Source organism: Oryctolagus cuniculus, chromosome 16, assembly GCF_051225735.1.
Source record: "Oryctolagus cuniculus isolate XC-2025 breed Fujian yellow rabbit chromosome 16, ASM5122573v1, whole genome shotgun sequence".
Taxonomy (NCBI): domain Eukaryota; kingdom Metazoa; phylum Chordata; class Mammalia; order Lagomorpha; family Leporidae; genus Oryctolagus; species Oryctolagus cuniculus.
In genome coordinates, this window is record NC_142882.1 from 83,852,051 (window position 1) to 83,878,482 (window position 26,432).

At 43.2% G+C, this 26,432-nt stretch overlaps 1 protein-coding gene across 18 annotated transcripts in view; it reads right to left on the reverse strand.

The window, feature by feature from the left end:
• Positions 1-26,432, reverse strand: part of ADAM22 (ADAM metallopeptidase domain 22) — a 247,049-nt gene that overhangs the window by 110,815 nt on the left and 109,802 nt on the right. For all 18 annotated transcript variants that reach the window (XM_070059834.2, XM_070059833.2, XM_089315839.1 and 15 more), the window contains exon 4: positions 13,324-13,390. In XM_070059834.2, the coding sequence (XP_069915935.1) occupies positions 13,324-13,390 (67 nt within the window). The remainder of the gene's footprint in view (positions 1-13,323; positions 13,391-26,432) is intronic.

Below are 26,432 nucleotides of genomic sequence, written 5' to 3' on the forward strand. Positions count from 1 at the left end.
GGGGTAAGCCCGAGTTAACAGCAAATGAAAGCATAACCTTCCTACAGGACAGCAGCGTATAGCGATTCACAAGCAGTGACACCGGGCCAGCAGGACTCCCACAGACCAACACTCACAACGTGGCTTCCCTGGCTATTTCCTCGCTCCGGATTCACGACTTCTGCCAGTCTCGCGTCTCTCGCACTGGTCACAGAGAACCACGAGCCCTCCTCCTGATACAATCCGCTATCCAAAATGAAAGCACTGAACAATGGGCCGCAGCTCAGACTCAGAGGGCTCAGTGGGTGAGGTCTCCCGTGCTGGCACTGCCTGCAATTTCAGAGTCATCGCAGTAAGAAGACCCTGGAACCAATCCTACCACCATCCCCGAAATTCAACTCCGTACTTTCTTATTAAGCTGCTGTAAGATTAATCTTGCTTGTGTGTTCATGTTTTAGGAAAGCCTAGAGCTTATTCTTTTTTTTTTTTTTTTTTTTTGATAGGCAGAGTGGACAGTGAGAGAGACAGAGAGAAAGGTCTTCCTTTGCTGTTGGTTCAACCCCCAATGGCCGCTGCAGCTGGCGTGGTGCAGCCAGTGCACCGCGCTGATGCAAAGCCAGAAGCAGATGCTTCTTCCTGGTCTCCCATGCGGGTGCAGGGCCCAAGCACTTTTTTTTTTTTTTTCTTACTTTTCTCTCTTTTTTTTTTTTATTTTTTTTTCTTTTATTTAATGAATATAAATTTCCAAAGTACGTCTCATGGGTTACAATGGCTTTCCCCCCCATACCGTCCCTCCCACCCACCACCCTCCCCTTTCCCACTCCCTCTCCCCTTCCATTCACATCAAGATTCATTTTCGATTATCTTAGTATACAGAAGATCAGCTTAGTATACCTTAAGTAAGGATTTCAACAGTTTGTTCCCACACAGAAACATAAAGTGAAAAATAATAGATGATTTTTTTTAAATGATGATGAAATCAGATCAGACCTATTGTCATGTTTAATCCCAGTGAGAGTCAAGTTGGGAATTGATAGTTTCTTTTTTTTTTTTTTTTTTTTTAACAGAAGATCAGTTTAGTGTACATTAAGTAAAGATTTCAATCGTTTGCACCCCCATAGAAACACAAAGTGAAATATACTGTTTGAGTACTCGTTATAGCATTAAGCCTCAGTGTACAGCACATTAAGGACAGAGATCCTACATGAGGAGTAAGTGCACAGTGACTCCTGTTGTTGACTTTACAAATTGACACTCCTGTTTATGGCATCAGTAATCTCCCTATGCACCAGTCATGAGTTTCCAAGGCTATGGAAGCCCCTTGAGTTCTCCGACTCTTATCTTGTTTAGACAAGGTCATAGTCAAAGTGGAGGTTCTCTCCTCCCTTCAGAGAAAGGCACCTCCCTCTTTGAAGACCTGTTCTTTCCACTGGGATCTCACTCACAGAGATCTTTTTGCCAGAGTGTCTTGGCTTTCCATGCCTGAAATACTCTCATGGGCTTTTCAGCCAGATCCGAGTGCCTTTAGGGCTGATTCTGAGGCCAGAGTGCTATTTAGGACATCCGCCATTCTATGAGTCTGCTGAGTATCTCACTTCCCATGTTGGATCACTCTCCCCTTTATTTATTCTATCGGTTAGTGTTAGCAGATACTAGACTTGTTTATGTGCTCCCTTTGACTCTTAGTCCTTTCATTATGATCAATTGTGAACTGAAATTGATCACTTGGAATAGTGAGATGGCATTGGCACATGCCACCTTGATGGGATTGAATTGGAATCCCCTAGTATGTTTCCAACTCTACCAATTGGGGCAAGTCAGCCCGAGCATGCCCCAAATTATACATCTCTTCCCTCTCTTATTCCCACTTTTATGTTTAACAGGGATCACATTTCAGTTAATTTTCAACACTTAAGAATAACTGTGTGATAATTACAGAATTAAACCAGTCATATTAAGTAGAACAGACAAAAAAAAAATACTATGAGGGATAATGTATTAAGTTGTCCATTAGCAGTCAGGGCTATGCTGATCAAGTCACCATTTCTCATAGTGTCCATTTCACTTCAGGAGGTTTCCTTTTTGGTGTTCAGTCAGTTGTCACCGATCAGGGAGAACATATGGTATTTGTCCCTTTGGGACTGGCTTACTTCACTCAGCATGATGTGTTCCAGATTCCTCCATTTTGTTGCAAATGACTGGATTTCGTTGTTTCTTACTGTGATATAGTATTCTAAAGAATACATATCCCATAATTTCTTTATCCAGTCTGCCATTGATGGGCATTTAGGTTGGTTCCAGGTCTTGGCTATTGTGAATTGTGCTGCAATAAACATTAGGGTGCAGACCGCTTTTTTCTTTATCAATTTAAACTCCTTTGGGTAAATTCCAAGGAGTGGGATGGCTGGGTCGAACGGTAGGGTTATATTCAGGTTTCTGAGGAATCTCCAGACTGATTTCCATAGTGGCTTGACCAGTTTGCATTCCCACCAACAGTGGGTTAGTGTCCCTTTTTCCCCACATCCTCGCCAGCATCTGTTGTTGGTAGATTTCTGTATGTGAGCCATTCTAACCGGGGTGAGGTGAAACCTCATTGTGGTTTTGATTTGCATTTCCCTGATTGCTAGTGACCTTGAACATTTTTTCATGTGCCTGTTGGCCATTTGGATTTCCTCTTTTGAAAAATGTCTATTGAAGTCCTTGGCCCATCTCTTAAGTGGGTTGTTGGTTTTGTTTTTGTGGAGTTTCTTGATCTCTTTGTAGATTCTGGTTATTAACCCTTTATCTGTTGCATAGTTTGCAAATATTTTTTCCCATTCTGTCGGTTGTCTCTTCACTCTCCTGACTGTTTCTTTTGCAGTACAGAAACTTCTCAATTTGATGCAATCCCAATAGTTGATTTTGGCTTTGACTGTCTGTGCCTCCCGGGTCTTTTCCAGAAATTCTTTGCCTGTGCCAATATCTTGAAGGGTTTCTCCAATGTTCTCTAATAACTTAATGGTGTCAGGACGTAGATTTAGGTCTTTAATCCATGTTGAGTGGATTTTTGTGTAAGGTGTAAGGTAGGGGTCTTGCTTCATGCTTCTGCACGTGGAAATCCAGTTTTCCCAGCACCATTTATTGAATAGACTGTCCTTGCTCCAGGAATTAGTTTTAGATCCTTGATCAAATATAAGTTGGCTGTAGATGTTTGGATTGATTTCTGGTGTTTCAATTCTGTTCCATTGGTCTATCCATCTGTTTCTGTACCAGTACCATGCTGTTTTGATTACAACTGCCCTGTAGTATGTCCTGAAATCTGGTATTGTGATGCCTCCGGCTTTGTTTTTGTTGTACAAGATTGCTTTAGCTATTCGAGGTCTCTTGTGCCTCCATATGAATTTCAGCATCATTTTTTCTAGATCTGCGAAGAATGTCTTTGGTATCTTGATTGGGATTGCATTGAATCTATAAATTGCTTTTGGGAGAATGGACATTTTGATGATGTTGATTCTTCCAATCCATGAGCATGGAAGATTTTTCCATTTTTTGGTATCCTCTTCTATTTCTTTCTTTAAGGTTTTGTAATTTTCATCGTAGAGTTCTTTAACGTCCTTGGTTAAGTTTATTCCAAGGTATTTGATTGTTTTTGTAGCTATTGTGAATGGGATTGATCTTAGCAGTTCTTTCTCAGTCATGGCATTACTTGTGTATACAAAGGCTGTTGATTTTTGTGCATTGATTTTATATCCTGCCACTTTGCCAAACTCCTCTATGAGTTCCAATAGTCTCTTAGTAGAGTTCTTTGGATCCTCTAAGTACAGAATCATATCGTCTGCAAAGAGGGATAGTTTGACTTCTTCCTTCTTGATTTGTATTCCTTTGATTTCTTTTTCTTGTCTGATGGCTCTGGCTAAAACTTCCAGAACTATGTTAAATAGCAGTGGTGAGAGTGGGCATCCCTGCCTGGTGCCAGATTTCAGTGGAAATGCTTCCAACTTTTCCCCATTCAATAGGATGCTGGCTGTGGGTTTTTTATAAATTGCTTTGATTATATTGAGGAATGTTCCTTCTATACCCAATTTGCTTAGAGTTTTCATCATGAAAGGGTGTTGAATTTTATCAAATGCTTTCTCTGCATCAATTGAGATAATCATATGGTTTTTCTTCTGCAGTCTGTTAATGTGGTGAATCACATTGATTGATTTGCGAATGTTGAACCATCCCTGCATACCAGGGATAAATCCCACTTGGTCTGGGTGGATGATTTTCCTGATGTGTTGTTGTATTCTATTGGCCAGAATTTTATTGAGGATTTTTGCATCTATGTTCATCAGGGATATTGGTCTGTAATTTTCTTTCAGTGCTGCATCTTTCTCTGGCTTAGGGATTAAGGTGATGCTGGCTTCATAGAAAGAATTTGGGAGGATTCCCTCTTTTTCAATTGTTCTGAATAGTTTGAGAAGAAATGGGATTAGTTCTTCTTTAAATGTCTGGTAGAATTCAGCAGTGAATCCATCTGGTCCTGGGCTTTTCTTTGTTGGGAGGGCCTTTATTACTGTTTCAATTTCTGTTTCAGTTATGGGTCTATTTAGGTTTTCGATGTCTTCATGGTTCAATTTTGGTAGATTGCATGTGTCCAGGAATCTATCCATTTCTGATAGGTTTTCCTGTTTGCTGGCATACAGGTCCTTGTAGTAATTTCTGATGATTCTTTTTATTTCTGTGGTGTCTGTTGTTACGTTTCCTTTTTCATCTCTGATTTTATTGATTTGGGTCTTTTCTCTTCTTTTTTTAGTTAGTTGGGCCAATGGGGTGTCAATTTTGTTTATTTTTTCAAAAAACCAGCTTCTCGCTTGGCTGATTTTTTGTAATGTTTTTTTGGATTCAATCCTGTTAATTTCTTCTCTGGTTTTAATTATTTCTCTTCTCCTACTAGATTTGGGTTTGGTTTGCTGCAGTTTTTCTAGGTCCTTGAGGTGCGCTGAAAGCTCATTTATTTGGTACCTTTCCAATTTCTTGGTATAGGCACCTATTGCTATAAATTTGCCTCTCAATACTGCTTTTGCTGTATCCCATAAGTTTTGATATGTTGTGTTGTTGTCTTCATTTACTTCCAGAAAGTTTTTGATTTCTCTTTTGATTTCTTGAATGACCCAGTGTTCATTCAGGAGCATGTTGTTCAGTCTCCATGTGTTTGCATACTTTCTGGGGTTTCCTGAGTTGCTAATTTCCAACTTCATCCCGCTGTGGTCTGAGAAGCTGCATGGTATGATTCTAATTCTTTTAAATTTGCTGAGACTTGCTTTATGGCCTAGTATGTGATCAATCCTAGAGAAGGTTCCATGCGCTGCTGAGAAGAATGTGAAGTCTGTAGATGTAGGGTTGAAAGTTCTGTAGATATCTGTTAGATCCATTTGGGCAATAGTGTCAATTAAATCTGCTGTTTCCTTGTTGATCTTCTGTCCGGATGATCTGTCTATTTCTGAGAGTGGAGTATTGAAGTCCCCCAGTACTATTGTATTGGAATCTAAATCTCCCTTTAAGTCCCTTAACATATCTTTTAAATAGACCGGTGCCCTGTAATTAGGTGCATATACATTTATAATAGTTACATCTTCCTGTTGAATTGAACCCTTAATCATTATATAGTGTCCCTCTTTGTCTCTCTTAACAGTTTTTGTATTAAAGTTTATTTTGTCTGATATTAATATGGCTACACCTGCTTTTTTTTGGTTTCTGTTGGCATGGAATATCTTTTTCCAACCTTTCACTTTCAGTCTGCATGCCTCTTTGTTAGAGAGATGTGTTTCTTGTAGGCAACAAATAGTTGGGTTGTGTTCTGTGAGCCAGTCAGCTAAACGGTGTCTTTTAACTGAAGAATTCAGACCATTAATGTTCAATGTGACTATTGATACGTAGTGACTTTGCCCTGCCATTTTCCCGGAAATATTTTCTAGTATATGCTTTGAGCTTCCCATGCTCTTTTACTGGTAGGTGTTCTTCCTTTCCCTTCTTTCATATTGATGGCCGTGTTTCTGTGTTTCTGAGTGTAGCACATCTTTAAGTATCTTTTGCAGGGGCCCAAGCACTTTGGCCATCATCCACTGCACTCCCGGGCCACAGCAGAGAGCTGGACTGGAAGAGGAGCAACTGGGACAGAATCCGGCGCCCCGGCCTACCGGGACTAGAACTGGGTGTGCCGGCACCGCAGGCGGAGGATTAGCCTATTGAGCCACATGCTGGCCATCATTTTAAGTCAAAAGTCAGGACTAAGGAAGTAATTAAAATAACAGAATTTAAAGCTTGTCTAGTTATAGCTAATAACTAAACATTTACTTACAAAGAGATATATTGATCAACATTTTTAAATCACTCTAGTTTTATTGCTGATCAGATCAACATCACGCCCTTGCTAAGCTGTTTCAGAAAACAGTTTGAAGGCTACATTTGTGGCACAGCGGGTAAGATGCTGTTTGGGACACCCACTTCTCATACTGCAGTGCCTGGGTCCAAGCCCTGGCTCCACTCCTGATTCCAGCTGCCTGCTGATGCATGAGCTGGGAGGCAGCACGTGATGGCTCACGTACTTGGGTTGCTGCCACCCACGTGGGAACCCCAGACTGAGTTCCTAGCTCCCAGCTCCAGCCTATCCCAGCCCAGCTATTAAGAGCATTTGGAGAGAAACCCAGATGATTAGAGTTCTCTCCTTTGTTTGTCTCTCTGCCTTTCCAATGAATAAAATAAACAAACATTGAGGGAAGGGGAGAAAAGGACTTGGAATGTGTCTGAGTTACCTAATTTTACAATTTGTTCGTTTGTAATTAACTTGGTATTGATTAGTGGAAAATGCTACCATGTCCGCAGCCATGGCCTCTGAGTTTCTGCCTCCTGGCAGAGTATCTATGAGACACCACACGTTACCATCTGTAACACCTGCACCTCAAGTTTCCCTTCATCCTGCTCTGAAGTTTCTGCTCTTAGAGCAGAGCCTATAATGTAAATATCCCAGGAAGTACAGGAAGAAAAACATAAATACAGATGCTAACATGTGAGTGGTTGCACCTGCCAAGCATCCCTGCCACTTGCTTCATTAATTGTGTGTGATCATTTTAATCAGCTCTGTTCATGAAGTCTGAAAGAATCTGTGTTCCCAACAGGCAAAATAGAAACTAAAAACCACCCCTGTTTATGGTATGGGAGCTATATCTCAATAAAGCTGCTTAAGTCACAAAAATAACTCAGGGGGGTTGGTGTGTACCTACTGGGTAACGCACCTGTGTCCCACAATGCAGTATCTCAATCTGATTCTAAGCTCCATCTCCTGACTCCAGTTTCCTGGCAGTGCAGACCCTGGGAGGCAGAAGGTGATGGCTCAAGTAACTGTATTTCTGCCATCCACACAAGATATCTGGATTATATTCCACCTCTGCCCTCTGGCCTGGCCCAGCCCTGGCCCTTGTGGGCACTGGGGAGTGAGTGAATCAGCAGATGGGAGTTCACTCTATGTCTCTCTATTTCTCAAAAAGCAAGCAAACAAAAATCACTGGTGGCAGCAGCAGAACTCCCTTTAAGGACTAAAGAACAGGGACCTGGGATGAACAGAGCCCATCAGCCAGCCTTGAAATGCATGGCACCGAACTTTGCTTAGACAGAGCCTTCCCCTTCTCCACAGAGCCAAGGAAAATGCCTGAAACTTGGATTTGAAATTGGGTGACAAAATTAGGAGCTTAAGCGACAATTTCTATAAATTAAAAAAAAAAAAAAACTCTCTAAAATCATCTCCCAGCCCATGTGAGTTGATTACTGTCTAGGTGACTAAGTGTCACCAAGAGTAACTGGAAAAGCTACAGTAGTGAGAATTTGAGGCAGGAAACCACATTTCTCAGCTGCAAAGGGAAGCAGCAAGTAAGAAAAGAACTGTGGGAGGGAATGCAGTCTGCTGAGGAAAGCTGTAGTACAGATTCCTTGGCCACTGTGTCTGCTGCTTGCATTCTATCTCAGGCAGCCTACAACACACGAAGACAACCTGGAAGGCTACATGAGGAAAACTTGCCCCGTCTCTGCCCCAGATGATGCACCCAGATGCAACGGGACAGAGGGCTCTGTGCAGTGCACGCAGCAAAATGCCCCGGCTTCCTTTTCCTCTCCATCACTTTTTTCTTGCTGCTATAGAAAGAACCGAGATTGTCAGGGAATGCATTTTTTAGGATCCATAAGGAAATTTGATATTCAGGAAAAGCAAAAGCAGAACAACCCGTGTGTCCAAATTTTCTGCTTTAACAGATGCATACAAGAGGCACTCCCGAAGTTTAATAACTATTTCTGTACTCACCATGGTCGAAAAAGAAATGATCTAGGCATTTTCATACTATTCAATTGCATTTAATGGAATCAGAAAAATCTGTCTCATAAAAGGATGTGTTAGTAAAGACCTTATCATTTAAAAAAAGTAAAATAAGCACAATGCACTCACTCAACTATAACCTACATTTGAAATAAACTAAAATCTGTCATGAAGACAAATTGAAAACACTTTTAACTTAAGAAAGGAGTCCACAATATTCTACAGCACTATGTAATTATTTCCAGAGGGTTTTTTTAAAATGTCTTAGAAGATATCTTAAGAAGCATTTTTTAAACACACGGTGCACCTTCTGAATCACTCAGCTGTTGAGAATTATGCTCTGACAGAAGTCTAGAAAAAAGGACACGAGAAATCTCGAATACAACGTGAGATCACAAGCAATTTTGTCTCAATGCTGAGTTCTCAGGAACTACCAGGCTCCAGGGGGGTACCTGTTGTATAGACAGTCACGACATTTAAAATTTCCTAAATGATTTCTTAAAGCTGGGACATTTCCACTGCAGAAAGCAAAAGATGAGGGCAGTGGTTTTGGTTTTATGGTTTTTTTTATAAGTGATATCTCTTATTTAACAAGGAAGAAATGAGCTGGAAATCTGACTTAGAAAATCGAACACAAAATGATTGACAGACTGGTTGGTGGCACAGGTGCCCAGGAATTGTGCTAAATTACAAATATTTAATGGAGCTTCACCCCGGAGAGGATGATGGATATGAAGGGCAGGAGAAAAACTGTTCAGTGAAAACACTCCAGCTTCCCTGTTATTCTGTTATCAGAAATGCCAGTGGCCATTTCACCAGACCTTAATAAAAAAAGAAAAAAAAAAACTTTAATGTAAATTACCATTCCATTAGAGTTAAAAGCTCCAGAGAAATACACTAACCTCTCCCACCCTTATGTGGATGCTTTCCCCTTCAACACCTGCTCCCCCCCAATACAGCACTCATTCTAATTCCTTTACCCATGTCCAGTCATCAACCTTTGACCAAACCCCTTTGCTTCCTTATCCATCTATTTGCTGCCACCAGGAATGCAATTAAGACTTTTGAGACAACGACTCCTGAGTGCGTTCAAGTCAATCAAAGGACTTGAGAAGTGGCCAGTTAATTGCCAAAGGTTGAAACCACATCACAGGTGTCCTTGTACATACCCATTCTGAATGATTAGGATCCTAATCCAAACTATTTGTAAGATACCTATAAAATCAACTAGATATGTACAATAAATATAAACACATTTCAATTTTTACGAAAAAAGTCCTATATCACATAACAGAGAATATATGGCAAATAATAATATGGTCTAAGAGGCAGCTCTGGAGTTCAGTAATCTAGATTCAAATTGCAGCATCATTAATCCTTATTGTGTTATTTCTTCAAGGTAAATAACTTCTCTGTGCCTCGGTTTCTGTAAAGTACTTATAGCCATTGGTTGTTTCGAGAATCATGTTCATATGTACGTGTGGGTGTGTGGGTATATATATGGGTGTGCCTTTCACATCCTGCAACAAATGTTAGTTATTGCTAACAGTCGAGGTAAATGTTACTATAGTTAGTACTGTAAAAATGAGTTTATACAACTGGAAACTTCCATTAACCAATGAAATGTTACAATGTTGTTTGATTCTTATGTACAACAAAATGAAAACATGAAGAGAATTCCGAGGCATTAAGGAAGAGGTAAAGGGAGCTCCATCAGACTCCCTGTGAAAGGCAACCTCCTGAAGATCCGAGCACAGAGGGCGAGGCCGCAGGGAGACCATGGCTTCTGACAGTGCGATTCTCGGAGAACACCCAGACGAGAATGTCTCAGGAGCTTCTTCTTTTAAGGTTTATTTATTGTTTGAAAGGCAGAGTGACAGAGATGAGAGGGAGACCTTCCATCCCCTGGTTCTCTCCCCAAATGCTGCAAGAGCTGGGGCTGCAACAGGCTGAAGCCGGAAGCCTGGGATTCCATCCAGATTCTCCCACGGTAGGCGGCAGGGGCCCAAGTTCTGGGGCCATATTCTGCTGCCCTCCCAGGTGCATTACCAGGGAGCTGGAACAGAAGCAGAGCAGCCAGGACTCGGACCAGTGCTCTGACATGGGACGTCCGGCACCACAGCAGTGACTTAACCAACTGCACCACAACACTGACCCCCAGGGAGGTTTCCTTAAAGGGGAGACATAGCCACCGGCTGTAGGGTGTGGAGGTAGTAAGGCTTCTCAATTTCCTAAGAAAATGCAAAGTCAGGCTAGAAAACCAGCACAGACTGTGTGTCCAAGTCGTGCTTTGTGTATTACACACACCATGGGCCCTGTGATCACAGATGACCTGTGCTCTGCTGAGTTCAGATGTCCTCAAAAAGGAGCATCACCTTAAAGACTCGTGGACCCACCTTCAGTGCCCAGAACTGCCTTTCATTGCTCCACCCACAGGCCTGGATGGAAAGAGTGCACTCTCTTCTTCGACAAAGACATCAGAGATACTGGGCATTCAGAAACCGTTATCATACAAAACAGAGAAGTTAGCCAAATACACAAGGATGAGAATAAAAGAAGCTGCAGTCTTTAAATCTAGGTACGTATTTTTTTTCCCCAACTATAAGCAAAATGACTCTGTTCCCCTACATCATACCTTTGGCGAGAAGGCAGTGATGTAAGCCAACACTCAATTATTAGTCTTAAGTTTAGAATAACTCTCTGAAACGACTGGTACAATTATGTATCTAAGTACTCGTAAAACTTCAGATATATTAATTCTTTATAAGTTATAAATGTATAGATATATTGATACGCATTTACTAGTTAACTATCATAGTGTCTAGAATTTATTTAAACGCTCCACAGAAAACAAAAAAGTAAACTGAGAGAGAAAATACTGCCAAACTGTTGATAACTATTGATGCTGGATGATGGAAATGAGGGAGTTCATTACAGCATTCTTTTTTTTTTTTAAAGATTTATTTATTTATTTGAAAGTCAGAGTTACACAGAGAAAGGAGAGGCAGAGAGAGAGAGGGAGAGAGAGAGAGAGAGAGGTCTTCCATCTGATGGTTTGCTCGCCAGTTGGCCTCAATGGCCCGAGCCGCACCTACCCAAAGCCAAGGAGCCAGGAGCTTCTTCAGGCCTCCTGCACTGCACGGGTGCAGGTGCTCAAGGACTTAGACCTTCTTCTACTGCTTTCCCAGGCCATAGCAGACAGCTGGATCGGAAGTGGAGCAGCCGGGTCTCGAACCAGCGCCCATATGGGATTCCAGCACTTCAGGTCAGGGCATTAACCCACTGCACCACAGCGCCAGCCCTAAAGCATTCTTTATACGTCCATGTCCATGTGTGTTTCAGATGTTCCATAACAAAAAGTTTCCCTTTTTTTTTCACTTATATTTGTAACTGAAAACCCCCATTCTCTTCAGGTTGTCATTTGAATTGATGATGAACAATCAACGTAATTTTCATTACTGACAACAGAGTTAAAACTGAATGAAAAGCTTTGTTACAATAATACATGTAAACAGAAAACTGGGCAACTTGGGCTTTATGGAAAAATAGCTCGGGAAAATGTTTACAATATGATATACTACTTACTGAAAACCAATAACATATAACGTTGCAGATAAAAGATATTTACTAGGTAAATGTATATAAATACATGCATAAGACAAAAATACTAAAAGGGAATACCAAAAAAAAAAAAAAAAAAGAAAGAAAGCACAGTATTTCTCAGCGATGAGCTTAACAGTGATTATTTATCCCCTTTTGTTTTACGGTTCTGTGCTAAATGAGAGTATATCAATTTGTAACTAGGAAAAGAAAATTAACAGAAACAAATGCCATTGCAGTTCAGATAAGTAGAAGAGACAGTCTGAACGCTATTCAGAAGAAAAGAAACACTTGGCCAAAGCTCACTGCGCGGAGCAGAAAGAAACCCCACAGGTATACATGGCTGTTGGTCTCTCATGACCTCAAATTACATCATCAGTAGACTGGGGAAAACACACCCTTTTGCCTACAGCTGAAGGAGGCTTTCGTTATGTGTTAATCTTTCCAGAACTTACCTGTCTGTCATAACCAATATCCTGAGACTTCTGTCTCCAGGGATTTTAAATTCCCTCAGCGGTTAAGATGCTGCTTAGGACACCCACATCCCATATTAGAGTGTCTGGTTCAAGCCCCAGCACCACTCCTGATGCCAGAGGTTGGAGGTATTTCATGTGTCCCCTCTCTCCTTTTCTTTTTTTTTTTTTTTTTTTTTTTTTTTTTTTGACAGGCAGAGTGGACAGTGAGAGAGAGAGACAGAGAGAAAGGTCTTCCTCTTGCCGTTGGTTCACCCTCCGATGGCTGCCGCGGCCAGCGTGCTGCGGCTGGCGCACCGCGCTGATCTGATGGCGGGAGCCAGGTGCTTCTCCTGGTCTCCCATGCGGTGCAGGGTCCAAGCACTTGGGCCATCCTCCACTGCACTCCCTGGCCGCAGCAGAGAGCTGGACTGGAAGAGGAGCAACCAGGACAGAATCTGGAGCCCCGACCGGGACTAGAAGCGGGTGTGCCAGCGCTGCAAGGCGGAGGATTAGCCTAGTGAGCCGTGGTGCCGGCCATCTCTCCATTTCAAATCAAATAAATAAATCAAAACATCTAATGATCACATTTTGCCAGGGGAAAGTCTTTTACAGCTTAATGCAAAGTCATGCACCTCTCCTGGATGCACAATCTCACCTCTATGTTCCCAGTATCAACCTTAAAGGCAATTTCAGCAATTTTCTGTGACAGATTCTAACAAAGAACTAGTTGCAGCTCTATTAATACCATAGAGTAAGTTCAATACCTATAATACATAAAGAATTCTTTTTCTGATAAAGTTTTATTTATTTCACAACAGGGTGATAAACTTTCTCAACAGATTGTAAAATATTTTAAAACCCTTAAAACTACTTGGAAGCATCACTGAAAATTAAAATCATATCCAGCAGTATTTAAAATATCTTCAAAAACTTTCCTCCCAAAGAGCGGAGAAGTTCACTTACTTCAACTTCCACAGTCTTGCCTCCATGGTCAATGTATCTCTCTATGTACTCAGAAGACAGCAAATCACTGTAAAAACAAAAAGGAAACCATGAGGAAAGAGGGCCCTGAACATGTGCAACAGTTAAAAATTAGGATGAAGTTGATACATCTTGTTTAACAATTCTTCAGCCCAGGCTCAGCAGTTAAGCCACCGCCAGGGATGCCTGCAGCCCATCCTGGTGTGCTCAGGTTCAGCTTTCTGCTAATGCACACCCTGGAAGGCAGCAGGTGATGGCTCAAGAACTTGGGTCTCTGCCACCCACATGAAAGAACCAGGCTGAGTTCTGGGCGCCCGGCTTTGGCTTGGCCTTGCTCCAGCTCCTGCAGGCATTTAGGAAGTGAACCAGCAGATGGAAGATCTGTGTCTGTTTCTCTGTGTTTCAGCACAGGAAATTATCAAAAGCACATCGTTATTTTTAAGACACTGTTATGGACTGAACAGGACTGGCTCCCCTCCATGCAGATGCTGCACATCAGTGGTTTATGAACTAAGGGTGGAGGCTGGCTCTAACTCTGGTGTCAGAGGTGGGCCTGGTGCGAAACTATAGGTGCTTCAGGCCCTCAGGAGGTGGTTCTCCTGAAAGGTGATTTAGAAGCTGAGTTGGGCCAGCTTCTCTCCGTTTCCTGGCCCCCAATATGGCCATTCCAGCACACCTGCTCAGCCACAGGCTGTCCTCCACCAGTCGCCAGACCAATGGGGCACTCAGTCCTGAACCACAAACCTCCAAACTGCAGGCTGACATGAACGTGTGCTTTCCCAAGAAGTTCCTCTCCAGTATTTTAGTTAAAGTAACAAAAAGCTGACTAACATAAACGTCTTATTTTTTTCTTATTCTTATTTGTTTTTTTACTTTAAGTTTCTATCAATTGTTTTGGCTACCATACCTTACCATTTCTTTATATTATATGTGATATTTTTATCTGATAAAATACTCATTTCTAGCATAAAAAAGGAAAATAAGGCAAAGAAAATTAAGAGAAATGAAAAGGAGTAGACCATAAGCATTTTAAATGAATTCTCTTGAAGCCTTTCCTGCTTGTTTTATTTTTTACATTTACATAATCTGAAATGTTTCTCATTAATTTTATATATGTGAAAAAAACTTTCCTGTAAATGGAGTTACCTCAAGAGAAAACCTCAAAAGCAATTTATTTTTAAAGCACTAAAATATAAATTATCATTAATAAATACAAATAATACATAAAAGTAAAAGTTTCTAATGTTACTCTCTCAATAGAGCCAAAAGCAACAACAACAAAATCTGATTTTAAAATACTGCAGGGGGCCAGGCTGGCGCCGCGGCTCACTAGGCTAATCCTCCGCCTTGTGGCGCTGGCACACCGGGTTCTAGTCCAGGTTGGGGCACCGGTTCTGTCCCGGTTGCCCCTCTTCCAGGCCAGCTCTCTGCTGTGGCCAGGGAGCGCAGTGGAGGATGGCCCAAGTGCTTGGGCCCTGCACCTGCATGGGAGACCAGGAGAAGCAACTGGCTCCTGCCATCGGATCAGCGCGGTGCGCCGGCTGCAGCGCACAGGCCGCGGCGGCCATTGGAGGGTGAACCAATGGCAAAGGAAGACCTTTCTCTCTCTTTCTCACTGTCCACTCTGCCTGTCAAAAAAAAAAAAAATACTGCAGGGGGCCAGTGCATGGTGTAGCAGGTAAAGGTGCCGCCTGCAGTGCCAGCATCCCATATGGGCACAGGTTCCTGACCCAGCTATTCCACTTCCAACTCAGCTCTCTGCTAATGCACCTGAGAAAGCAGTGGAGGATGGCTCGAGTCCTTGGTCTCTGCACCTACGCGGGAGGCCTGGAAGAAGCACCTGGCTCTTGGCTTCAGCCTAGCCCAGCCCTAGCCGTTTGGGCCATTCAGGGATTGACCCAACAGATGGAAGATTTCTTTCTCTGTCTCCCCCTCTCTGTAGCTCTGCCTTCCAAATAAATAAAATAAAAATAAAGAAATAAAATGCTACAGAGGTCACCAAACAAAAATTGTTCCAAACACAAAAAGTGTGAAATTTTAAGCACACACAGCCCCATTGTGATAAACACTATGCCTACAGCTGCTTGAAATGTCAACATGAGCAAACAAGCACTGCTGTAAAACAGGCACCATATTCCTGTTGTATCTGAGGCTTATATTACCACTTAGGACACCTATAATTATAGTCCATGCTTCATTTGTCTCTGGAATATATCGTTCTACTGGCTTCATGTGAGAACCAGCCAGGATGCTCTCAGCTTGGAGTCAAAGAAATACAATCCGAAGTAGCTTAAATAATTGGCACATTGATCATCTCATCTCCCATGAAAAATTCCAGGGCAAGTGTAATATGAATTTGCTTTTCAGAATATTTAGGTTTGCTTTTTTTTTTAGTGAAGAAAAGTGAGGCTTATAAAAGATATGCAAACCCTTTTAAGAGCTTTTAAGAACAGATAAGCAGCTAGTAAGCAAAGTTTTGTCAGACGTGGGCAGAATTCATTCACAGGATGTGTAAAGTATAAGAAGATTGTGTATGTGTTTCACGTTGACAGAAAGGGTTAGAAGATCCATACTTCATACTCACAGGACATCTGGGTAATAAAGGTTCATGATGTCCTAAGTATATGAGACACAAAAAAAACCCCAAGATACACTTAAAATACATAAACAATATTCCCAATTTCTCAATTCTACCCCCATCAGTGCTACTCAGGGTTTCTCAACTTTGACACACCATTGAAATTTTCAGCCAATTAATTCTTTTTTTTTTTTTAAGATTTATTTATTTGAAAGGCAGAATTACAGAGAGAGGGAGAGAGGGATTTTCTATCTGCTGGTTCACTCCCCAAATGGCTGCAATGGCCGGAGCTGGGCGGATCTGAAGCCAGGAGCCAGGAGCTTCCTCCAGGTCTCCCATGTGGGTGCAGAGGCCCAAGCACTGTGCCATCCTCTGCTGCTTTCCCAGGTGCATTATCAGGGAGCTGGATCAGAAGTAAAGCAGTCAGGACTTGAACCGGTGCCCATACAGGACGCTGGCGCCACATGAAGCGGTTTTACTTGCCAGGCCAGGACACCAGCGCCTGCCAATTAATTCTTTGCCTTGGGAGGCTGTCCACTGCACCATGGATAGCAGCATCCCTGGCTCTACCCACTGAACACCAGGAGCATCTCCGACACACACCAGCCATGAGAATGGAAGTGTCTCCAGACACTGCTAATGTACAGCAGGGGCTAAACCCGCCCAGCTAAGAACCACACTGCTGACACTCATTCCCGCCTCCTGTGTCTTCTGTCCATGAATCACAAGCCGAACTCATGACTGTTCCTCAGGGTAACTTGCAAGCTTTAGCAACTGACTCGACATACCTCTCCCAGCATCCCTCAGATACTGCAATTGGGTGTCATCAGCCCAGGGCACCTGCTCTCTGTGGGCCTCACCCAAACCTCAGTTCTGGTCCTGGTAATGACCATCAGCAGAAAGGCGGATGCAGCAGAAAGAGAAGCAGGACCTATGAACACCGTGTACCCCAGGATTAGCTTGTGGTCCTTCTACCCTGCTTGTACCATGTCCTGACCTATCATTTCTTTCTTCTTGCTTCTCTCTGTGAGCTTTAAACCAATTTAGCAAACCATGTGATCAGAGGGTTTGGATTTCTCTGTGGGAGCTTTCTGTTCCTTTACCTTTAGGACAGTTTGCTTGGTAGCATTCCTGGAGGCCACCATTGCTTCACAGTCCTTTCCCACCCACCATCAGGGCACTGCCAGGGTGGGTCGGGTGGCTGACCCTCAGCACACTGAGACCAAGAGTGTGCTCCACTTTCTGCTCTGCCAGCAGCGTGCAGCTGGCCTGTTCTAGTAACCAGCACCTCTCACAACACGGCTGCTGCAATTCTAAGCATAGCATGCAGATAAAAAAATATCCCAAGGTTAAAAAAAGTTTCATTTTGTTATTTCTTAAAAAGAGTGAAAAACGGGGCCAGTGCTTAGTGGCTTAGTAGGTCAAGCGTCCACCTGCAGAACTGGCATCCCATTTGGGCACTGGTTCGAGTCCTGGCTCCACTTCAAATCCAGCTCCCTGGGAAAGCAGTAGAAGATGGCCCAGGTACTTGGGCCCCTGCACCCACATGAGAGACCCAGAGGAAGCTCCTGGATCCTGGCTTTGGATTGGCACAGCTCCAGCTGTTGTGGCCATTTGGGGACTGAGCCAGTGGATGGAAGACTGCTCTCACTCTCTTTCTCTAACTCTGCCTCTCAAGTAGATAAATAAATCTTAAAAAAAAGAAAAAAAAAAAGTGAACACGGGCCAGTGCTGCACTGCAGCAAGTTGGGCCACTGCCTGCAGCGCCAGCATCACTTATGGGTGCAGGTTCAAGTCCTGACTGCTCCACTTCCAATCCAGCTCCCTGCTGATGTGCCTTGGAAAGCAGCAAAGGATGGCCAGAATTCATGGGACTCTGTACCCACATGGGAGACCCAGATAAAGCTCCTGACTGATGTAGTCATTTGGGGAGTCAGCTAACAGATGGAGGATCTCTCTGTAACTCTTTCAAATAAACAAATAAATCTTTTAAAATAAAATAAGAGTGAACAAATCCATCACAAAATACTCTTAGCATTCATCTTCTTGTCTTTTGCCGATTACATTACATGGCTGTGCCTATTTAAACCTTTGTCAAGGGCATTTGTCTTTGAACAATCAATATTTTCCTCCGTGGCCTCCCCTGAACATCATGTGTAATACTGGAGAAGGGAAGAGTGATAGAGACAACAGCTGTTTTCCCTTCAACCAATAATCTTTTTTCTAAAAAAAAAAAAAAAGAGCAAATAAGTCCCCTACTGCACCAACAGAGCACCATAGTAGACAAGCACAACTGTGAAGCTATATGGTGAAGATCTGCCTCAGACTCAACTGGCAACTGCTGTAGCACCTACACCAGGCCTTGCTATCCAAGACCAAAACCAGATGGAGAGGGACCAGCCAGACATTAGCATTACTGTCCTGTCCCCCAGCCCTGCTATGCATGGCTGAAGTCACCTCCCCAGACCTGGAGGGAAACATCCCTACACAGGCACAGCGGCCAGTTCGTCCTCCAGGGACTCCGAATTGGGAATGCAGAATATTTAGCTGATGAAGAAAAGAGAAGCAGCAACTGGAAGACAAGCAGACTTGAGAGAAACTGAGTAGTACCAACAGTTGGTCCCAGAGAAAAAGCCCCAAATCACTGCGGCTGCAGTCTCTGGAAGCTGAACTGGCCAACCTTGACACAGGGCATCTGCGGGATCCACAGGACTAAAGGGCATTTTCAGAGCGGCAGGGCGGGAGTGAAGCCCTACGTGCCCACATGAAACGCTCCCCAGAGGGGCAGCAGTGGCAGTGAGAACAGTAACAAAGGTTCTTCAAAAACGACTTTTGAGTCGTCCAGATTCCTGACTTCGGGGGAGTGTTTTCTTTTGAATTATACAATCTGTACATTAAGAGAGAATGAGTCACGGCACGAATGTAATTACAGCGCAGAAGAGCCCTCCACTCAGGGCTGTGCAGCCTTCCAATCAAGCCTCCAGAGCGGCGAGCGCTGCCGGAAAGCGCTCCGTGTAATTTAAACCAAATACAGCCCTGTTTGTTTGCAGTATTGTGAAAGTCGGCTAGGCATTGTGATTTTAATTATTAGGCTGAAAACCCCTCTTTGAAAATGTCACTGTTCCCTCTCCTGAACCATGAAACCCTTACCTTCAGCACGTCAGAACCTAAGCAAATTTTTTAATCACAATTACCACAGGTTCTTTTCCTTTGAACATGATTGCTTATTTACTTAAATCATTTTAAGGGTAGCAAACTACAGGTTCTTTTGAATATTCTGTTTGACTCTAAAACAGACCAGGTAGAAAGTGCTGCTGTTAATAGCAGATTCAGTATGGATTTGTAACTGCTTCTTTATTAACTTTGAAAGATAAAAGTAAAAAGCATTGTCAACCAAATTCTAAAGTCCACTCATTTTCTAAAGAAAGATATGTTTTTAAAAAGATATGTTTTTAAAATCAGGAATGTATTTTAATCTTTTTTCCCTCTTTGCACACCATATAAGCCTGGAATGAGCCAAAAGAACATGATGTAAACATTTTCCGCTGCAGTAATGCTTATCCTTCCTCTAGAGGGCCAATGTCAGGAACCAGAGGCGCTAGTGAACTACAAAGGTACCAGAGCTAAAAATAGCAACAAGCTCTCCTATGGTCCAGGCTCTGCCGTTTTCTATCCCTGTGACCTTGTCAAGTTATTTAAACTCTGTGGACAGAATGTGCCCCTGTATAAAATGGAGGGAACAAAGACGTTGTGATTGAGGTCCTCTTGAATCTTGCAAACATAACGGTGCCTCGGCTGATACCACATGAAGAATCTCTGCTCAGCCAACCCACAGCATCAGGCAAAAATAACACCTTGTAAGGCAATAGGCTGATCATGGCTTCTTTTGCTCACATGCAGTGATCCTTACAATGCACAAAATTAACACTGTGTTTTTCTTAGAACAGTCTCCAAATGTCCAATGTCACTTCTTTGGAATAATATAAATATAAAAGAAACAAAAACTTCAAATAAGATTACAATCTATCCAATGAAAATAGGAAAAAAAAATCCCATAGATCATAGGTTACAATGGAAAATCAAATAATTCAGTGCATTTTTAATTATGGAAAGCTTGTGAGAAGAAAACAGCTGAGGAAATGGAAGCTTTACCATTCTAAAATTCATTGTTTCACTTAAGAGGAATAAGAAATTATAAGTATGGAAAGTTTTTTAAAAGAAAATACTCTTCCCATTATCTCCAATCTATGTGTATCTCCTCCTGCCCTTGACCATTTCACCATCTCTCTTTTTTTCCAAGTTCATTAATTTATATTTATTTGAAAAGCAGAGAGGAGAGAGAGAAAGAGATCTTAAAACTGTTGGTTCATTCCCGAAATGAGCACAACACCCAGGACTGGGCCAGGCCAAAGCCAGGAGCCAAGATTACTCCATCCTGATCTCCCAAGTGGGTAACAGGAACCCAACTGTAAATGAGAAATGAGCCATCATCTGCTGCCTCTCAGGGTGTACATTAGCAGGTGGTTGGATCAGAAGCAGAGTCAGGACTTGATCCCAGGTATTCCAATATGGGATGTGGCATCCCAAGCACGACTTAACCAACTATACAATGCCCATTCACGTCTTTTCTCTCTTTTATAAAGGTACACCAAAAAGTTCATGGAAAAGTGGAAATAAAAGTTAAGTTTACTGTGGTGCCAAAAAAAAAAAAAAAAAAAAAACAAAAAAAAAACAAACCAAAAAAAAACATGCATAGCTCTTGCATAGATGTTTTCTAAGAACATTTGGAAGACCCCTTGTATCACTCTCTCTAGCCAAACATCAACCTTCCAGAGCCTCTTAGCCAACTTAACATCTTGTTAAGAATCCGCACTACAGCAAAACAGATGAAGGTCCTCGATCCTCATAGCACTGAGATTTTTTAAAAAGACTTATTTTTATTTATTTGTAAGACGGAGTTACAGAGAAAGAGGATGAGACAGAGATCTTCTATCTGCTGGTTCTCTCCCCAAATGCTGGCAATGGCCAGGGGTAGGCCAGGCCAAAGCCAGGAGCTTCAGCCAGGTCTCCCATGTGGGTGCAGGCAAGCACTTGGGCCATCTTCCACGGTTTTTCCAGGTGCATGAACAGGGAGCTGGATGGGAAGTGGAGCAGCAGGGATTTGAAAGGGCACCCAGAGGGATGCTGGCATCACAGGCTAAGGATTAACCCATTATGCCACAACGGTGGCCCCCGTAACAATGAGATTCAACCACCCATTTTTCAGGTTTTTTCTGTGCCAGAGCTGTTGTCTATGTCATCAGCATGTAATAATCAGTACTTAAAATTCCCAGTTTGTTTAAATTAAATTAAATAAAAACTATAAAAGTGAATTAGAAGTTTATCCAAGATCTGTTTTTGGGTGGAAGTTTCATTTTATTACTTTCCAATCTCTAAACATAAAAATTCCTTTTCAGCTTATGCGAATAAAAAGGATTTTCTGTAAACCCTTGTGCCTAATAGTGATGCTATTTTAGTTATGATGAATCTTCAACAAGTTCAGGGACAACATACATTATAGAAAAAATACAAGGATTGCAAAATGGTATACTAAAATAAACTTCTCTTTAATTCTATTCTTCTTCAAACATTCTGCAGTAACCTTGTACATTCCACTGGGGAAGTCACAACCTGCTGACAATAACCAGGGAGCTCTCAGTGTGCACGCTAGGACTAGGGCACCTAATGGCTGAGTGGACGCTGTGACGGGCACTATCCCTAACGCTGGCTCTTCATTACAGAACCCTTACTCTTCACAAAGCAAAGGACTCCAAAACTGCTTTGGCACTACAGTCACCAGATACAAAACAAAAACTAAAACAGAAAACCTGAGTACCCACAGACCTACCAAATCAGAGTCTCCTAGCTTTATTCTGCCATACAACAAAACATTTCCAGCACATGAGGATACAGCCAAATCGATAGTCTATAGATACCCTAGAAGATTTTATTAGCATATTCTGGTATTCTGGCATATTCTGATTACTGTCACTCATTTCCACTTTGAAAGCCAAGGATACCAGAGAACATACAGCGCAGAGCAATTACAAGGAGTCCCTGGTGAAACTTACAGCAGATAATCAACAGAGGGCATGTTCCCCTCCTCTACAGTTAATTCAAGGGCTTGACTCTAAATGTACTTACGTTTCCTGTGAGTATCCCAGAATTCGGAAATTTTGGTATTTAAAAGAGTTTAATTTTAGGGTGAAGCTCATATGAATTATATTCAACAAAGATTTCAATTTTTCTAATATTACCTAATAATTAGACCCAGTAGGTAAGAATTAAAAGATGGACCAAGTGCTTGCCTGCATCCACACAGGAGACTTGGATGAAGCTCCTGAAATTCTCTCTCTCTCCCTCCCTCTCTCTCTCTCTCCCTCTCCCTCTCCCTTGATAAGAATATATCATTGTATCCCGGTCTGTGGTGCCGGCATGCCAGATGCTTGACTTCCGATCCAACTCCCTGCTAGTGCACCTGGGAATCCAGTGGAGGATGGCTCAATTCCTTGGGCTCCTGTACCGTGGGAGACCAGGAAGAAGCTCCTGGCTCCTGGCTTTGGATAGACCCAGTTCGGGCCACTGCAGCCATCTTGGGAGTGAGCCAGCAAATGGAAGACCTCTCTCTTTGTCTCTGTCTCTCTGTTTAACTCTTTCTTTCAAATGAATGGAATAAATCTTAAAAAAAAAATAGATCATCAAAAATCAAGAACCAAGGGCTCAAACAACCCTGCTCCCCCTGCCACCTGTGTGACCCCATGAGCAGAAGTTAAGTGGGAGTTCCAAATTCTGCCTGTTCTTGGCAAAGCAGTACCCACCACCTACCTCCCACCAACATTCACAGCCTCATCATGTTGACCCACTTTCAAATGATCAATATTAATCTAATCAGACCCTTTATCCAGAAGCTCAGCCCCCGCCCCCTTAGCTCTCCAATCCCTCTGTGGCTCTGCCCCCTCCTCCCTCTCAACTCTTCATCATCAGGGACTCTTCCATGATGCCTTCTAGAACCTAAGCACGGCCACGGGCACAACCCCGCCCCTCCAAGCTCTATTTCCTCCCCTTCCAAGGTCAGCCTTCCCCTACAGGCGCAGTTTCTCCTGAGACACATCCTGTCTGGTAGGATGATGATGCAGGAGGGATCCTTCTTGTTTACATGTCATGCTGTTCTCCTTCATTCTAAAAGTCACCCCACCTTGCATCTCATGGCATCAGCCTATGCTGCCTACCACTGTCCTTGTAATTATTATGGACTCCCAGTTGTCCCTAATTCCCTGCCTTTACTGCCTCAGGGTCACGCTCTCCTGTTGCACTTGGTGGAGATTTTGATAATGGCTTAGGTGACTTTTCCCATTCTGGTTTCCTAGGACCCTGACCTCACCTTTTCCAGGGGCCACCTTTCCATCTCACCCACCCAACCCCATGGCCAGGCCTGTACCTCTACCACTACCAAATTCTCAGTCTCAAGCCTCTTGCTTTCTACCACCTCCTCCCATTCCGGTGTCCTCCTTCAATACCCCATTCACACCCTCGGACCCTAATAAACCCACAGCCCTGTGGTTGCTTTCTACCACCTCCTCCCATTCCGGTGTCCTCCTTCAATACCCCATTCACACCCTCGGACCCTAATAAACCCACAGCCCTGTGGTTGCTTTCTACCACCTCCTCCCATTCCGGTGTCCTCCTTCAATACCCCATTCACACCCTCGGACCCTAATAAACCCACAGCCCTGTGGTTGCTTTCTACCACCTCCTCCCATTCCAGTGTCCTCCTTCAATACCCCGTTCACACCCTCGGACCCTAATAAAACCACAGCCCTGTGGTTGCTTTCTACCACCTCCTCCCTTTCCAGTGTCCTCCTTCAATACCCCGTTCACACCCTCGGACCCTAATAAACCCACAGCCCTGTGGTTGCTTTCTACCACCTCCTCCCTTTCCAGTGTCCTCCTTCAATACCCCGTTCACACCCTCGGACCCTAATAAACCCACAGCCCTGTGGTTGCTTTCTACCACCTCCTCCCATTCCAGTGTCCTCCTTCAATACTCCATTCACACCCTCGGACCCTAATAAACCCACAGCCCTGTGGTTGCTTTCTACCACCTCCTCCCATTCCAGTGTCCTCCTTCAATACTCCATTCACACCCTCGGACCCTAATAAACCCACAGCCCTGTGGTTGCTTTCTACCACCTCCTCCCATTCCAGTGTCCTCCTTCAATACCCCGTTCACACCCTTGGACCCTAATAAACCCACAGCCCTGTGGTTGCTTTCTACCACCTCCTCCCATTCTGGTGTCCTCCTTCAATACCCCATTCACACCCTCGGACCCTAATAAACCCACAGCCCTGTGGTTGCTTTCTACCACCTCCTCCCATTCCAGTGTCCTCCTTCAATACCCCATTCACACCCTCGGACCCAATAAAACCCACAACCCTATGGTTTTAACAACCACTTAACTGTTCCTCACCTTTTCCATGGCTCACTCCCTCCCTTGCTCAGGGAGTTCACTATCTTGCAAACCTACCCACCCATCCCCAGACACATGACAGTCTCTCGGCTACACCTATCCTGGTTGAAACAAACTCTCTACCTGCTCCAGGCTTGCTAGGTGCAGTGCAGTGAAGCTGAAGAACACTCAGTTAACAAGGATGAACACGGACTCCAGGTGGTCCCTTAAGGCTGACTGGCAATCAGATCCCATCTTCCTACTGCATTCACTCTCCCTGTGTGTTTTAATACATCCATCGACTTCTCTCTCCTCAAACCTTCAACATGCACTCCCCATTCTTTTTTTTTTTTTTTTTTTTTTTTTTTTTGGACAGGCAGAGTGGACAGTGAGAGAGAGAGAGACAGAGAGAAAGGTCTTCCTTTGCCGTTGGTTCACCCTCCAATGGCCGCCGCTGGACTTTTGCTTCCTGGCTCACTGTGGGGGAGGGAGGGGAAGTAAAGAAACAATGTAAAGATTGCTGCAGGGCTTCCACCACCACAGCTCTGCACCACCCAGCATCTGCACTCACCCTCAGCATTCCCTATCACTAGGATTAGCTGTCCATGCACTTACCTAAAGCCAATATCCCATCCCCTACTCGTGCAACACTTCCTTCCGTGCTTGCTTATTCCAGAAATTCTTCCCTTTCCTGCAACACCAAGTTCTCCCTTTCTATTAGATGTTTCCTATCACTGTATAAACTCTATTATTCAGGGTCAGCATTGTGGTGTAGTAGGTTAAGCATCTGCCTGCAGCACCAGCATCTCATATGGATGCCTGTTCGAGTCCCAGCTGCTCAACTTTTAATCCAGCATCCCTGCTGATGGCCTCAGAAAGCAGCAGAAGATGGCCCAAGAACTTGGCCCCTGCATCCATGTGGGAGACCCGGAAGAAGCTCCTGGCTTCTGGCTTTGGATGGTCCCAGCTCCAGCCATTGAGGTCATTTGGGGAATGAACCAACAGATGGAAGACCTTTCTGTCTCTCCCTCTCTCTGTAACTCTGCCTCTCAAGCAAATAAATAAATCTTTAAAAAAAGTAAACTCTACTATTCAGAAAAACAGTAATTCTCAATATCATTCCTCTGTCCAACTATTACCACAATTCCTTCTCTCCATTAATCAAAACCACTTGAGAGAATGACCTATATTCACTTTTCCCTTCTTTCCTCCCTTATTTCTTGAACCTATCTAATTGGGTTTTCACCACTCACTAACCTGCCCTTGTCAAGGTCACTCAGTACTATCTCTATTTTATTAAATCTAAAGGTCAATTCTCAGTCCTCATATGATACAGCTGATTATCCCTTCCTCTTGAAATACTTCCTTAGATTTCCTGCCAGGCACCACACCTGCTGGATTTGTTCCTCTTTCTCTTCCTGCTGCTGCATAAGTCTCCTTTTCCAGCTTCTTCCCATCTTCCCAACCTCTAAGACAGGAATTTCCCAGGGCTCAGTCCGTGCTCTTCCTCCTTCCACCCTCACCACCTTGGTGTTGCCATCTAATGTTTGCTCTTAGCTAGCTATTCTATGCTCATGACCTTTAGGTTTATTTCTTCAGCGGAGCAGTCTCCTCTTAACATTGGCCTCATTTATGCAACTATACACTCAACGTCTCCTCTTACTCAACAAATACACATCTCACACACAATATGTCCAAATTTGAGCTTCTGCTCTTGCTTGAGAAACATGATTTTCCTACAATCTTCCCATCTCCATAAGTGGCTACTTCATCTTTGCACTTACTCTGGCCAAAAACTATGGATGACTACTGACCTCTCAAATTCTCTTACATCCCATTAAACAATTGAACAAAAAATTCTGTCAACACTGGCTTCAAAATATGACCATTTTCTTTGCCACTACTCTGGATTGAGCCACTGCGATATCTTGTCTAGGTTCTTGCAATGTTTAACATCTATCTGTTAAGCCATCTGTATTTCCCTAATCATCTGTGCAAAGAATGGAATGGTCTCATCATCGTGTGAA